Here is a 15976-nt window from a genome sequence, read left to right as displayed (position 1 = left end):
CCTGCTACAGCCCCACCATCTAGCACCCCAGAATCATAACTCTAAATTGGAACAATAATTCCTAAGTTAGAAGCTAGAGCTGGGTAAGGAAAAGTGCTTTGAGACTGTAAAGCACTTACAGACAGTGGTGAGATTATTACCTGCTAAGAGAATGCAAATAAATTCCATCTGCCCATGCATTCTTAACCGATGCCAACAGAAATCATGCAATTTACTCCAAAGTCCAACGCATTTTAGATTCTCAAATCACTATTTCCCTCTATAGGTAACTCAGATCCATCTGGTTTCTCTACCATCTAACCTATTGAAAATTAAACTCACCATGGTTTTAATTCATTTACCTATTATTATGCAACCCCACACCACCACTTGTGTCCTACCCGAAACGTCTCCAGTTTTACTAGTCAGAATATTCAAGCAGGGATAAACTGAACCACAAGCAGTCAGAAATACTTATAAGCCTAGGGGATACTAAGAACAAGCTACTGAGAGAATGAGCATAAAATCCAAGTGGCTGAATTCAAGATACACCCCAAAAGAGAGCCCTCCAAGCTATTTTCTTCAGTGCCAGGTACTGTTGTAGGCCACAGGGATACAGACCCAGAACACAAGACAAAAACCCCTGCCCTCAAAGAGCTTATGTGAAACAAGCCTGCGTCACCACCTTACTATTTACTATTAAAGGACAGCACTCTGCAAAGGACCAGGTACACAATTGGTAGTCAGCCAATGATGCCCCTCCCTTGCCATCTCTGAGTACCCATTATCACATTTTCGACGCAGTGTCCTTCATACCCTCAACACGTAAGCAGCCTGGGACAAGGGGAAGGATGAGGTTCAGAGCCTGCCAGATGTGCTTCCACCAACTAAACAACATCTTGAGTAAGTTACTCCACACCCTGAGCCTCAGCTTCTTCACCTATAAAATGGGGACAGCAACTATCTCAAACAGCTCTGTGTGGATTAAACAAGCAGAGCACAGAGCACGGGCCTGGCACCTAGTAGCCCCCCACCCCCCCCAAGAAATGGTAGCCTTCTTCCTCCACCCCTTCCAGTCCTTTCAGATCGTCCAAATAAGATCCTAATATAGGACTCCTGAGAAGCCTCATGTATCATCGTGCTCCTTCTGGATCATTAAGGCACTTTCCTCTCACATTTGGAAACTCAGGCACTGAGGGCCAAGGCAAGATGCTCTCCCCACTCCCCCACACCCCCAAGATATGCTGCCCTGAGCAGCCCCACCGGGCCACCCCCACCATTCTCCCCTGCTTTTACCCTGACGGCAAATTTATAAAACCTCACTTTGCTTTTGAAGTCCTTACCCAAAAACTCTCCTAGAGAAGTCTCTCCCCACCAAGACCTGGGGCTGGGCCAACCCTGACTGCAGCCAGTTCTCCACCAATGCTCTCGGAGAAGTCCAACAGCATTAAAAGCGGCAAGGGCCACCTTTTCAATCAACATACAGGAAGGCATTAATAAAAAAACAACAACAACTTAGCCACTCTGAATTAGTCACCCTAGATCAGCAGCAATATCCCCTCCTTAAACTAGGAACCAATAGCCTCAAAACCCTTTGGGGCCCAAAGTCCACAAGCAAACATCTGCCTGCACTGGGCAGAAGGAGCAGGGGGATGGCCCGAGCTCTCAGTCCCGTCTCCAAAGAGTCCTTGGTCACTGGAGGCAGGAGCCCTCTGGCCCCTCCAACCTGGGCGTCAGTCCTACCCTGCAGAAGGTTCCAAAGTGGAGGGAGGGCGGGCTCACGTGTCCAAGCCTAGGTGAAACCTTTGGCCAGTCAGAGAGCCCCCAGATCACCTGCCTTCATTACCAAAACAAACAGCACGAGTGGTGCGAGCTCTCTCCCTAGGAGTCTGGCTCACCGGATCCAAGGCACCTCCATAATCAGCAGTTCCAACCCTCACGAGCTGACAGTTGAGGGGAAAAGGGAGGCTGCGCCTGCTGGGGTGCATCGTGTCCGGGCCGTATGGTGGCCACGGGGCCTGGGGGCCCCACAAGGGCGGCGGCCTCACAAGGGCGATTATGCGTTCATCCCTGTACCGTCGGCTCCCCCGCCCTCATCCCACCGCTCCCACTCACGTCCAGGCGCTGAGGGACCCGGCCGCCAGGCGGGACGCTCCGCCAGCACCGAACCCCGCGGCACCGAGGCGGCGGCCGCGGGAAGGGCCAGCAGAGCGCCGTGCTGCCTTCCGGGCACACAGATGCCCGCCCTGCCCTCGCTCGCTCCCAGGCAGCCTTCCGGAAGGGGCACCCCTCAAACCTAAGAAGGCACAGCCCCGGGACCCCTCCCCACCCCTACCCAGGCTGGAGAGATCCTCCCGTTTCCTAGTGGCGGCAAAGAAGGTTCACAGCAGGTAGAGGGGAGGGGACCACCTGGGTTGGGGGCAGGGCAGGGAGCAGGGCCCTGGAGGGAGGGTAAAGCCCAGGACAGAGTGCGGCTGACGCAGGCTACGCCAAGAGTGCTGAGAAGTCCGGCGAAGGGGATCAGCGGGTGGGGGGAAGGGTATGACGTCCAGGCGGGGGCCAGGGGCGAAGGGGTGGGGGTCCAGACTTAAGACCTTGGAAAGTAGAGGAAGATTTAGGCCGAAGACAGGGACGGAAGGGAACAAATACGGGCTGAGGCCACTGGAGGAGAGGTTGACCGGGGTCTGGACAGAGACCATGGAGAAGGGGGGAGACGGGGGACAGAGGCCTAGCCTAGACCATGGGAGGAAGAAACCACGGCCTAGCCTGGACCGTAGGGACGGGGGATGGGGACCTAGCTCGGGCCACGGGGAGGAAAGGAAGTCACGGCTGCGTCCCTGGAGCGGGTACCTGGCCTGGACCACGAGTCCAGGAGGGTCTAGCCTGGGCTATGGGGGAGACTAGCCAGGACCCAGAGGTGGAGTGTGGGAGTCCAGCTTGAGCCAAGGTTGGGGGCTGGGAGCTGGAGGTAGGGTCGCTGCCCACCCAAGCCTCCGGGGCCGACGGCCCCCTCCAGAGCAGGCAGGGATGGTGTCTACCTGGGCTCCGAGACCCCGCCCCTCCCCCACCCGAGGGGAACCCACCCTTCGCGGGCCGGGGATGGGCGAGGAGAGAGGGACGTGAGCTCCGGCGGGGACCCCGGGCTTAGGGGAGGGAGGGCGTCGGGCCTTTACCATGGTGGCGGCGGCGGCGGCGGTCCCGGTCCCGGCGTCTGTGGCTCTCCCCCCCGCAGCAGGGCCCAGCGCTTCCACTTCCCCGGGTGCCCAGGAGTGAACATCCGGGTCAGCGCCCCCCCTCCCCCCGCGCAGGGCCGCCGCCACCTTCCTTCCCCGCCCCGGCCCGGCCCGGGCCCGCCCCCACGCAGCCGGCTCTCAGCCAATGAGCGCGCAGGGCCGCGGCGATCGCCAAGTATGGAGCGCGGCGCGGGGGGAGGAGCGCCGAACGGGGAAGTGAGGGGCGGGGCCCGCTGGCGGGGCGGGGCGCGGCGTCCTGTGGGCTGGGGTTGGTGGGCTCCGGGGTCCGGATACCGGGTCACGGCCAGGCTGGGGCCCCTAGGGGCCTTCTGCCCGCAGCTGGACCCAAGCCCCGGCCCTGTGGGTGCAGAAGCAGGGGACAGCAGAGGGACCGTGCCCTCCTGCCTCTGGGCGGGGATGCGGAAGGCACTGGGGCTGGGATGGGTCAGTCCCTCCCCGCCCCACCCGTTGCACGCGCTCGCCCCTGCGGCGGACCCGGAACTGGTGCGGCCCGCCGGGCCAGCCCATGCCGGACAGAGAGCCTCGTGAGCGAGCCTGAGATGAAATCCCAGCACTGCCACTTGCTCTGTTTGGGATATGGAGCAAGCCCCTGCACCTGAGCCCGATCTCTAAAAAAAGAGCATCAGGCCACACCACTCATACACCAGGCCATAACTGAGGCACCAAAGAAAACAGAGGTGAATAGGACATTAAGATGCTCTCATAGCTACCTGCTACAGGACAGCTATGGGGACCACACAGGTGGAAACTAGAAAACCCGGCGCAATAAAGGTTAGATGTATTTTTAGATTTGCTACAGAGAATCCACCCATTTGTCCAGTGGCGCTGCCTCATTCCACAGAGTGACTCAGAAATTCTTTTCTTTTTTACCTCTTCATTCAACAAATATTTGTGAAAATTGGTCTAGAAGGCAGGAACCTGGGATGCTGCTAATAATAACTGCCTTCCCTCACTCTCTCTCTTTTGTGCGATTCGAATCGGGTCACTTGTGAGAGGATTGTAAATTGTACGGTGTGGCACAAGTGGCAGGAGCTAGTGCCAAAAGCCAGGCCACATCCTAGGCTGGTGTCCTCGGGTAGCTCAAAGTTGAGTAAAAGTTGCCACTGGCATAAAAAGTGATACAACTAAGTCCCACAAGAATGACTCAGATCTGCTTTACGGGGATTCAGAGAAGGGCTTGGCACTGTGAAATTTTCACTTTGTGAGTATTTATTGAGCATCTACTGTATACAAGCACTGCTCTAGGCTCCAGGGATGGAAAAATGAACAAGACAGTCCGTGTTGTTGCAGGGCTTGAACCCTGGGAGGGGAGACAATCAGCTTCTAAATAAATATGGTGCCAGGTGGTGGTTAGAGATGCGGAGGGAACAGGCAGGCAGATTAGTGAAGTGGGGCCAAGGGGGCCATGGGGACAGTCCCATGGTACAAGGAGGTGGAGGTGTCTAGCCCCGACTGAGTGAAGGGGAGAGCCCCGGTTGCTGAGGTCAGAGAGAGGAAGAGCAGTGACAGGATCTGGCCTGGCCTTTCCAAGGATCAGGAGGCTGCTGGGTTCTGCATGGACTGCAGGGAACGAGGGCCCATAGAAGCTATTTCTGCACTGAAGACATTTTAAAATTTATTTTAAAAGCACTTAAATGAGGTTTCCTATGTGATGGATGCTGTTAAGCACTTTACAAATAATAACTCATTTAATCCTCATAACAGAGGCTGGAGGAAGTAAACCCAGGGTAAGACAGCAGAGAGATGCAGGCACTTAACAGCAGGATAGTTGCCTTGGGCGTGGCAAGTTCTGGATTTTTGCTGATAGACTGGTGGTAGGCACGAAAAGAAGAAAGGAATCAGGATGATGCTAAGATTTTTAGCTTGATCAACACTGGATCTGTTGATAAATAACATTTATTGATCTGTGGAAGATTGCAGGAGGAACAGGGGTTTGGGTTTTGGTGGGGGGAGGTGAGTGGTAAGAGTCAGTTTGGGGCAAGTAATTTTTGAGATGCCTATTGGAAATTTAAATAGAGATGTCAAATTAATAATCAGATGTGGAAGTCTACAGCTGGGAGAAGCTGGGGTTGGTGATAATGGTATAAGAACTGTCAGCTAATAAAGATATTTCAAGGTACTTAAAAACACAAGACACTAGGTGAGCTCACTTAGGAGGTAAACGTGGAGAGAAGAGGTTAAGGAGAGAGGAACCAGCAAAGAGCCTGAGGAGGAGCAGTGACTCGGGAGGTGGGAGGACCATGAGAACATCGTGTCCTTCCTGGAAGCTAAAGGATAATGGCATGAAAGAAAGTGTTGCGAAAGAAATGACATTTGAACCGTTTACTTAAAGAAGTAAGATGGAAAGGAAGCCTTGTTGTTCCAAATGCACTACCTGTGTTTTCTCACTTAATCCTCATTGCAACCCTATGAGGGCAATGCTCTTATTTCCATTTACAGATGAGGGAACTGAGGCCCAGAGAGGTTAAGTAAGTTGCCCAAGATCACAGAGCTAATGATTTCAAAGCCAAGCAGTCTGGGACCAGAGCCCACAGTCATAACCCCAGGTCTGATCACATTGCTCCCTTGCTGGAAAACCTTTGGAAGTTAAGTTATCTCATCATAAGAAGGCTCAGGAACCAACCCGCTCAGGGACAGACTACTCCATCTCTCTCATGCGGCCCCATGTCTGCTTCTTTTGATGCATCGGCTGCTCCTTCCTTGACTGTCTGGCATTCACAGCTTGCTTATAGCCCTATTCTCACAACATTTCAGCCTGCATAGGGTCCATTCTGGTGACCTCTGTCCCTCTTTTATTTTCTGCATTAGCTTGTTTTATTACCTGGCAGATCCTTTTGTGTTACAGAGTTCAGGTCCCAAGACAGAATCTAATTAACTCATCTCATCTTTTTTTTTTTTAAATGGAAGTACTGGGGATTGAACCCAGGACCCCGTGCATGCTAAGCATGCACTCTACCACTGAGCTATACCCACTCCCCATCTCATCTTTTAATGATGACAGCTCATTGGACAGGTCACTGGCCAGCCCACAGATTGGCTTCCTATAGGTCAGATCCCACCTCTGGGCCTTAATACTGTTTCTTCTTTCCTCTTTCAAAAACCCATCTCCTTGAAGTTCATACTATCATATTTATCCACCTGCCACCCCTCCTTTTTGTTCTCATGAACTCCACCTTCCCTCTGACTGCATGACTTCAGCATCCATAAGCATAATCCATGAGAAATCTTACTGACTTCTCACCGATTTCTTCCCTACAACTGAGTTTTTCCTCCCCCCTCCCTAAGCCCTGCCTCCCACGGTCTTAAACTGGACTTCCTCTCACCAATAATTGCACTATGTCAGAAAACACAGTCACAAGATCTCAAATCTGACTTTAACCTCTTTACTACAGTATCACACACAAGCATTTCTTCAACCTCATCAAGACCGGCACATCTCTGACTCTGCCCAGTTTGCATTTATCTTCCCTCTCGGACTGACTTCCCTCCTCACCCACTTAGTAGTAATCATTATACTCACTTCCTTGCAAAACCCTGTAACCCCTCTGCCCTTCTCTTTCCTTCTAACTTGCCCAACCCTAGTTAAACCTACCTCTTCCTCTACTCTCAGCTGGTATCAGAATATCTGAACAGTGCTGGAAAATAAAAAGCGATGAGTGTCACTTTCAGTGGGTATCCACAAGTTTCCATTGAGCCCTCAATACCGCCTAGCCTTCCTACTCGATTTTCCTGCTATATTCAATTCCCCACCGGCTACAAGGAGGATTTTTTTTTTTCCAGTCTTCTTCCTTTGTCCCCTTCTCATCCTTCACTCTGAGTGGATGAGCCTGCCTCTTACTTTACAGAGATGACTGAGTCAGACAGGAACCCTCTCCTCTTCCAACAGTTCTGCACCTTGCCCATGTCCTCTGCCTTCCCTGCTTTTGAATGAAGATGTGTGCACCTATAAGTGCCAGCCCCTCCCTTGCACTCTGGAGGTCTGTTTCCTCGTTCATCAATTTCTCCCTCTATCCTGGATCATTCCTACCTGCTTTTTTAAAAGGTCCCGGTATCTCATATCCTTAAAAAAAAAGTTCTAACAACAAAAATCTCCTTGATGCCAGTCTCCCTCCAGCCACCTCCTCCATTTATTTGCTCCTCTTCCCATCAAAACTTTGTGAGTTCTCCGCAGTGGCTGTTTACACATCAAGTACGATTCAGTCTGGGTCGAGCTTCTGCCTCCACCTGTTGACTTGGAAACTCCATGTTGCAGAAGCCAGTGGTCACTTCGGGGCCTCATCTTACTGCTGCCCTCTCAGTGTTAGGACAGTTGGCCGCTCTCTTCCTCAATACACCTGTCTTGGTGCTCAGGTTTCCTCTGAGTTCCCTTTGATGGCTCCTCTTCCTTTTCTGACAGCTCAGTGCTGGGACCCCTTTTCTGTATCTAAATGCTCTTACAGTATGGAGATTCCTTTAAAAACTAAAAATAGACTTATCTTAGGATCTAGCAATCCCACTCCTAGGCATATATCCAGAGGAAACTCTAATTCAAAAAGACACGTGCACCCCAGTGCTCATAGCAGCACTATTTACAATAGCCAAGACATGGAAACAACCTAAATGTCCATAGACAGATGACTGGATAAAGAAGATATGGCATATGTATACAATGGAATACTACTCAGCCATAAAAAAGAATGAAATAATGTCATTTGCAGCAGCATGGATGGAACTAGAGAATATCATACTAAGTGAAGTTAGCCAGAAAGAGAAATACCATATGATATCACTTGTATGTGGAATCTAAAAAAAAAATGACACAAATGAACTTACTTATAAAGCAGAAACAGATTCACAGACATAGAAAAAAAACTTTTGGTTACTGTGGGGTAAGAAGGGGAGAAAGATAAATTAGGAGTTTGGGATTTGCAGATACTAACTACTGTATATAAAATAGATAAACAATAAGGTCCTACTATATAGTACATGCAACTATATTCAATATCTTGTAGTAACCTACCATAAAAAAATATAAAAATATATATATGTGTGTGTGTTTAACTGAATCACTATGCTGTACATCAGAGACTAACAAAACATTTTAAACTGACTATAATTCAATACAAAAAATGCTTGTTTTGTCACTGTGGGTTTTCAGCACCTGGAACATAATAGATGCTCAATGAAGTTCTATGAAATAAGATAACAACACCAACATCATTGGATAATTGCATGAATAAGTGGACCAAAAATAAATAGTAAAGTAATGGCTGCTTTTCATTGAGTGTTTACTACGTGCTAAGCTCTTTTCTTATGTTATCTCACTGATTCCTCCCAACAATCCTTTGAGCTAAGAACTTCTATTATTGCCATTTGGCAGAAGAGGAAGTTGAGGCTTAGACAAACGACTTGCCTAAGGTCACATAGATGAGTCAATGCATTCGTTCTCACTTTGGTCTTTCTGACTCAAAGTCTGTTCTTGGAATCACTAAATTGAGAGCCTATATAGGAAAGTGCTTTATAAACAGCAAAATATGATGCTACTACAGGACATACCAGCACATAGCATGGCAACTTACATGGAGTAGGTCCTCATATATTTCTGCTGAATTGAGGCAGGATGGGAGGGAAGCCCCAAGCCAAATATTTACCATCACCTGAGGAAGAAGCAATCTTGAGGACTTCAGAGACTCAGACCAACTTTCCCCTAAATGCTGAATCTTCTCGGTTGCTCATCAGCTAGTATAAGACGCAGAAAGCAAGCATCACCCGGAAGTTTGCCCAATGTGGTTTCTGTCTTTCCGTCTTCAAGTCTCCACAGCTGGAACTGTTGGGTTGATAAATGCATAGCTATGCCAGGGGACTGGGACTTGTTTAGCTCCTAAATCGCCTCTGACTTTAGCAGGCCAGAGCCTGCTTCCTGAGTAGGGATCTTCTCGGATGACTAACAGTTGTTTTAGATGTTTTACTTTGTCTTTGGAGATACCAGAAAACCCCAGAATCAGCCATCTTTTTACCCCTCACTACACTGAATTCTACAGACATTTAGTTTGGGTTGAGTTGAGCCTACTCCCAGCTCCAGAGGACAGGATCCTGACTGGCTGAAGCCAAAGTATGGCCTTGATTTGGGGGGACAGGCCCTTGACCTAATCTGGGCCACAGTGGTCTCCTCTGCAGAACACTAATTAGACTCTGCATGAAGTGGGGGTGGTCCACCAAGTAAATCTGGGAAATACTGTAAATAATCTTCCCACTTGGGGATTCTATTCTTTCAAGAACCTTACACTTCAATTATCCCATTTCTCCCCAGATCGCTCAACTAGTCCCTCTCAGCTAGATGATTACTGTGGTTTTAAACATGCCGAAATGTCTCAAATCTGATTTGGAAAAAAAAAAAAAGCCTTTATGTGGATTCCTTTAGCATACTGCCTCATTCTTGCCTTTCACAGCTACAGAATTGTCAGTATTTCCTCTCTCCACTTCCTGGTTTTCCCTTCTATTCCATCACTCCTCCACAGAAATGACCCTCAGGTACCTATATCTCCATGTTGAAGAGTACCTGGGCGTGTTTCAATCCTCACCTCACTTTTGACACTGTTGGTCACCTCTTCCTCCTTGAAGTGCTCTCATCCATGGGTTTCCATGACATCACATGACTCTCCCAATCTCAGTCCTGCCTCCACTCAACTTTTTTTTTTTTTTTTTTGATGGAGGCCTTAGGGATGGAGGTGCTGGGGATTGAACCCAGGGTCTTGTGCATGCTAAGCATGTGCTCTACCACTAAGCTATTGCCATACTCCCCTCAGTCCTGCCTCTATGACTGACTGCATCTTCTCTGTTCTTTGCAGACTCATCCTCTTCTCCACAACCACTGAATGATGAGCTGCCTCAAGGCTCAGTCATGGGTTCTCTCCTCCTCTTACTTTGTGCTCTCCCCTTAGACAATCTCATCCATGTTCATGGCCTCAGTTACCAGCAGGCCTCAGTCATGAGCCCACCCCTGGAGCTGGCAGGGATGGGGATCTGATAATGGGGGAGGGGAACTGCTTCCAATGCAATGGATCGCCAGGGGAGGTGATGTGGAAATCAGGGTACTATTACCAAAAGAAGGTGAATGGATGCTGAAGACTAAAAAAACCATAAACAGATGGTCACCACCAGCATGCATTCTGGGTAAGCTCCTGCCAGTTAAGGGAACAGGCTCCTTTTGGGTCTCAGAAATTTCTCATCATTGGAACCCTAAGCAGGACTGATTACAGACCCCAAAATGCTGATTCATTTTGAAGGCAGAGCACTGTGCGATTTGCAGAGACAGCCTCGGCCAGACAGCTTACATCCACTTCTTCCACCCCTCAGCATTTTGGAAGAACATGTATCAAGAAGCAGGGAGGTAGACAGACCACCAGCACTCGCTTCTTTTTAGCACACCCTGAAGTCTGTAGTTCCAAGAGGATTCTTTAGTCTGGGGATGGATACCAATCTCTCAGGGCTTTTGTTTTTGCTTTTCTAATAGGTACCTGGGAGAACTCACAACTGCCTTGTGCTGGACCAGAAGTATTTGTATCCTGACCATCTGTGGGGTCTTGCTCAGAGTTACAGAAAGACTTCTCATGTGCGGACCAGCTGTTGGAGTTTTTATATGCATATTTGGGAGAATTCATGTTTAGTTTATTAAACTGGCCAGCCAGCCACCCACCAGGCTTGGAATGGCCTTTCTAACGTATCTAAGGCTAACCCTTCAGGCTCAGAAGTATCGTCACCTCTTTTTTCATATAGTATTCTCTGCCAGTCCCCTCAAAAGCTGAGTCTGGGGCCTCCTGCTCTGTGTTCCCGTGGAAACCATGTACTCAATGCACCTTAACAAATCACCTTTTCACTTGTAATTTGCCCCTACTGCTCTCTGGGCTCCCTGAGGCACAGACCATGAGTCACATCACAGTTAGGATAGAACTGGGATATGGTGCTTTATGAATGAAGCTCATTAGATGGTGTGCCAGAGAAACTCCAAGCACAGTCACTGAGGATGCAAACTTGGGCCATCCAAAACTCCTCCAAAGCTCTCATTTCAATCAGACATGAATTTGTTCCGAATGAAACTAAACCAGATGCAGAACTGATGTAAGCTGTAAAAATTGCAAGACTAGGAGACCAGTCTAGTGAAAGGCTGGAATAAGGGACCAGAGCAACAAACAATTGGTAAGAAAATATTTAAAAATACCATTTACCATAACATAAGAAAAAACCCCGTAAAATGCTTCAGGATACATTTAATGAAAGATGTACAAGTCCTTGGTACTCTGAAAACTAGAAAGCACTGCTGAGGGAAATTAAAGAGCTACAGAAATAGATGTACCCTATTCATAGATTGGAAGATACAGTGTTATTATGGTGTTCATTCTCCCCAGAATGACCCACAGATTCAATGTAATCCAATTCAAATTCCCAGCAAGTATTTTTTTTTAGAAATGAACAAGCTGATTTGAAAATATATACAGAAATGCAAAGATCTTAGAATACTGGGAAAAGGAAAAAAAAAGTTGAAGAGCTACACTGCCTGATTTTAAGACTTACTATAAAGCTGCAGACATCAAAACAGTGTGACATTGGCTTAAGGATAGACCCCTAGATCTATGGAACAGAATAGTCCAAAAACAGACCCACGTATATCAGTTAAATATTTTTTGATGAAGATGCCAATGTAATTCAATGGGGGAAGAATAGTATTTTCAACAAATAATGCTGGAAATACATCTTGACCCTTACTTCACACCGTATACAAACCTTAACTCAAAATGGATCATAGACCTAAACAGAAAAACCAAAACTATAAAAATTCTAGAAGAAAAAATGAAAGAAAATCTTCCCAAGATTGGTAGGCAAAGATTTCTCAGGGTGAAAAAGCACTAGCTTAAAAAGGAAAAAAAAAAATTGCTAAATTGGATTTGATTAAAATAAGAAAATTATGCTTTTCCAAAATCCCATTTAAGAAAAGGATTTCAGAGCCTTGTAAAGTATTATTTAAACTCACATAGGACAATAACTTTTTTTGGAAAGAGAATAGCATTCTCTCCACTACAGAAACTTCAATCTTTCTAAACAAATAAACATGAATATTGGCTTTACTTTTCATTCAAGTGAACCAATGGAGTGCAGAGCCTAAGAGGACCTTTGTTGGGGTTGTTAACTCCTAGGACCAGACTACACATGGTGACCTATTTATCTCAGGCAATCGATGCCACTGTAGTCAGAAAGATTTCATGTTTCAGCCAAAAAGGAAAACAAAGACCAAAGGCAGAGAAGAGATCGCAAGTATCTGGTCTAGTAGAGAAAGTGACTGTAAGTGGAGCAAATGAATCACCAAGTCTGAAGGTCGGAAGATCAAGAACAAAATGCAAAGGGGAAGAGTGGAGGGTGTGGTGGAACAGGGTGATTCAGCACGGAGGCCCAGAGCACGGTCGGCAGTGATGGAGCCCATTTCTAATATTCTTTGTGCTGCCTGCTTGATAGCTGAAAACTGCCAGGGACCATCAGGCATACTTGGTCTAAGACCCTGTAAGGTCCAGCCCAGTTTAAAACCTATATGTGTCAAGAAAACTCTGATTGCCAAAGATTTCTCTCTGTCAGGAACCACTACCCGGACAACTGGCTGGCACTTCTGCTGGGCTTTTGCTGATGACCTTCGTCCTCTGCCCCACACTACCCATGATTTCTCCTGGTATGTAGCCCTGACAAAGCTACATGGTCACTTTTTCCATTTCCTCTTCCTAGACACAAACCCTGTGTTGCCCAGCCTCCCTTGAGTTAGGCTGTGGTCATGTGACCCGCCTTTGACAAAGGGGTTGTGGGAGGAAGCGATATGTGCCACCTTCAGGTGTGGCCATAAAATGCCCCTTGTGACCTGCCCCATACTCTCCCTCTCTCTTTGTTCATTTGCCAGCTGAGTGCAGAGGACCCAAGGGAGGACTCCACAGTGGACGAAGCCTGTATCCCCTTCCATGAGAATCTGCTGAAAACATCCAATCAGACTGCGTTTTGGGGAGAAAAGAAACCTTTACTGTAGTAAGCCATTGAGAACTGGGGGTTGTTTCAGCAGCTAGCACTACCCTGACTAATACAGGTCCAACGAGCTACCCAAAATAGCTTCCAGTAGAGCAGGAAATGATGGGGATAATAAATTTAAGCGGGATCTCCATAAATGCACAAAGGTTCCACAGATACCTCAAAGTAGAGCCACTGAAGCTGGACAGAGATCACCTAACTACATGATGGGGAGCAACATGGGAGAGTTTGAATGGAATTCTCTCTGATCCAAAATCCCATGCTTTTTTTCATTCCTCTACTTTACACCAAAGAGGTGTTTAGATGTTTTGATTGACAATCGTAATGATGACAGATTCTAGGGTTCCATGTAATTCACTCTCCGTCACATTTGTGCTATATATTCCTGCAGAACTCCCACCACTTCCCACAAGCCAGTGAGGTTGGATATAATGACACACTGTAATCCTCATTTTTATAGCAACATCATCCCCAAGTGCTCAAACGAGGGTAGCTAAAATTATTATTTTCTCCAGCCTGCAACCTAAAGGTTTAGCAGTCTGGTAAAAAAACTTTGGGGACCATGCCATAGATGGCATGGATGGCACATCTTCTTTCTCCATCTATTCCTTCCTTCCTGTCTCAACCATTCCAGTCACAAACTGGGATCTATCCCTCTTCTAGGTGAATAATCACATCTTCTATCTCCCTGCAATGGTGAGAGAGCAGGTGAGTGAACCTCTGTATCCTAGTTTCCATATCTATAAAATAGGGGTATGATACCTACCACACACAACTGTCATGAGATTTAAATAAGATAGGCAATAAACTGGTGGCATAAGGTATGCTATTTGATTTCCTAGACGGTTCCTACCCTGCCCCCAACAATCCCCACTGCTGCCACCAAGCATCAAACGATTCTTGGTATTGTGTAAATACATTTGTCAATCTTATTACATTGTTTGTGTGTTTTATACCTGGTTATGTCAGTCTGGTATATCTTTGACCTTAAATTCTAAATAGGCAGAAAACCTATAGTTGCCAAATATATAATGGTCCCCTGTACCATACAATTCATGCATTATCTTCAACCACAATAAGAGATCATTGAGCATTTCTATCTGAGGAGCTATATGCAAGAAGGCTCCTGGAATAAGACTCTGGTTCTGCCCACAAGGTCCATCAGAGAGGTAACTTTAAAAGGCATCGCAGCTTATTCTTTTTTTTTTTTTCATCTTTTTTTGGGGGGTGGGGAGAGTAACTAGGTTTAATTATTATTTTATTTATTTATTTTTTGACAGAGATACTGGGGATTGATCCCAGGGATTGCACTCTACCACTGAGCTATACCCTCCACCTGGCTTATTATTCTTTAAAATAGCTTTTTAAACATCTGACCACAGAAATACATATTCATTGTAGAAAAATTATAAACATAAAAAAAGAAAAATACCTGAGGAATAATCACTGTCTTCTTTTTAAAATCTATCTTTTTCATCTTTTTTCTCTCCATGTACATGCGCATCTTACAAAAATGGGATCATACAGCACACACATCTTTGTAACATGCTTTTTCCCTACGTAAGAATACACCATGAATATTTTACATGTTATTAAAGATTCTCCTGTGGCACAATTTGTGATGATGGTTTAGTATCCACTGTACGGCTAGATCAGATTTTTTTTTTAAAAGCAATCCCCTCATGTTGTACAGTGAGGTTATGTCCATCCTTTCACTATTATTAGCAATGAACATCTTTGTATATATTCCTCTGCTTACATCCCTTACTACTTTCTTTGAACCCACAAGTAGATATTTGTTTCACAGGAAGAGCACGCTATCAAGGCCTTTCTTACCCATTGCCAAGTTTTTTTATTAGAAAAGTCATACAAATTCACACCCCCACCAGCAGCGTATGAGAATGCTACAATTAAGGCTGTTCGCCAAGATGATGATTATGAGAAAAATAAATAATCAAGAAGATAAGTGTTTGCTAAAGGCTCTCCCCACGCCAGCTGTGTTTATTTGTTGAACTCTATAGCCATGTTCCTTGGACCAAACACTGAAGGTTCTTTAGATTTTTAGTTTATGTAGTGCCTCTTTCAACACTCTGAAACTTTGACCCAAGTTTTCTCCGAAGGAAAGGAGATTTCTGGTAATGACGGTTTCCAGTTTGGAAACTCAGCCCAAGCACTTCCATCCCTCGTGCTAGCGCGGACCACCTCTGTGGTTTTTAACTGCTGGGAATCAGTCAGAACGTGCTGCTGCTGACTTGGAGCTGAGAACTTAAGGGCTCATAAGAAATGAAAGAGCAGGCCTGGGGTGAAATAGTCATGTTCCAAGGTACAAAGGAAAGCCAATAACAAGCCAAGAGTTTGGAGTTTCATTTGACCCGCTCTGATAATATCACTATGGTGATGGTCTCCATAAACAGTTACAAAATAGTGAGATGAAACAGAACGAGCAAGTTCCACCCAGGCGATCTGGAGTTATTTTAGGGATCAAGGCAATGTCATCTGGGGTAAATATGGAATGCAAAGTCTGTTCTTTTAATAATCATCCCCTTCTTTTGTGAGGCTGAACAAAGGCCTGGCTAATCAGCCGTTTGTGCTGAAAGCTGCGCTGACCCAGTGTCTTCGGGTCTCCGGAGAAAGCACAGCCAGAATAATGGAAATAACGGTTAATAACAGATGCTGGGATGATTCTTCCTCACACCCTTGGCCTC

General features: G+C 46.8%; 1 protein-coding gene and 1 long non-coding RNA gene across 8 annotated transcripts in view; one reads left to right on the top strand and one right to left on the bottom strand.

Annotated features, from left to right (window-relative positions):
- Positions 1 to 3298, bottom strand: part of CAPZB (capping actin protein of muscle Z-line subunit beta) — a 129510-nt gene extending 126212 nt beyond the window's left edge. Inside the window, exon 1 of one of the 2 annotated variants that reach the window (XM_031683742.2) lies at positions 3153 to 3298. In XM_031683742.2, coding sequence (XP_031539602.1) covers positions 3153 to 3155 — 3 coding nt within the window. In that variant the 5' untranslated portion in view covers positions 3156 to 3298. Of the gene's footprint in view, positions 1 to 1877; positions 2418 to 3152 lie in introns of those variants that run through there. The other variant, XM_006196714.3, reaches the window with a different exon arrangement.
- On the top strand, positions 1948 to 14638 carry LOC140700782 (uncharacterized). 6 transcript variants are annotated; one of them, XR_012079462.1, is made up of 6 exons: positions 1948 to 2369; positions 10726 to 11408; positions 12837 to 12927; positions 13150 to 13268; positions 13935 to 13979; positions 14552 to 14638. It is a non-coding gene; the product is annotated as an uncharacterized lncRNA (long non-coding RNA). The 6 variants fall into 6 exon arrangements; XR_012079461.1 differs by having other exon boundaries at positions 13150 to 13271; XR_012079458.1 differs by having other exon boundaries at positions 13150 to 13979.
- The last annotated feature ends 1338 nt before the right edge of the window (positions 14639 to 15976 follow it).

This window comes from Vicugna pacos, chromosome 13 (assembly GCF_048564905.1).
Source record: "Vicugna pacos chromosome 13, VicPac4, whole genome shotgun sequence".
Taxonomy (NCBI): domain Eukaryota; kingdom Metazoa; phylum Chordata; class Mammalia; order Artiodactyla; family Camelidae; genus Vicugna; species Vicugna pacos.
The sequence above is the reverse complement of the archived record's forward strand: the minus strand, read 5'-3'. Positions and strand labels throughout refer to the sequence as shown.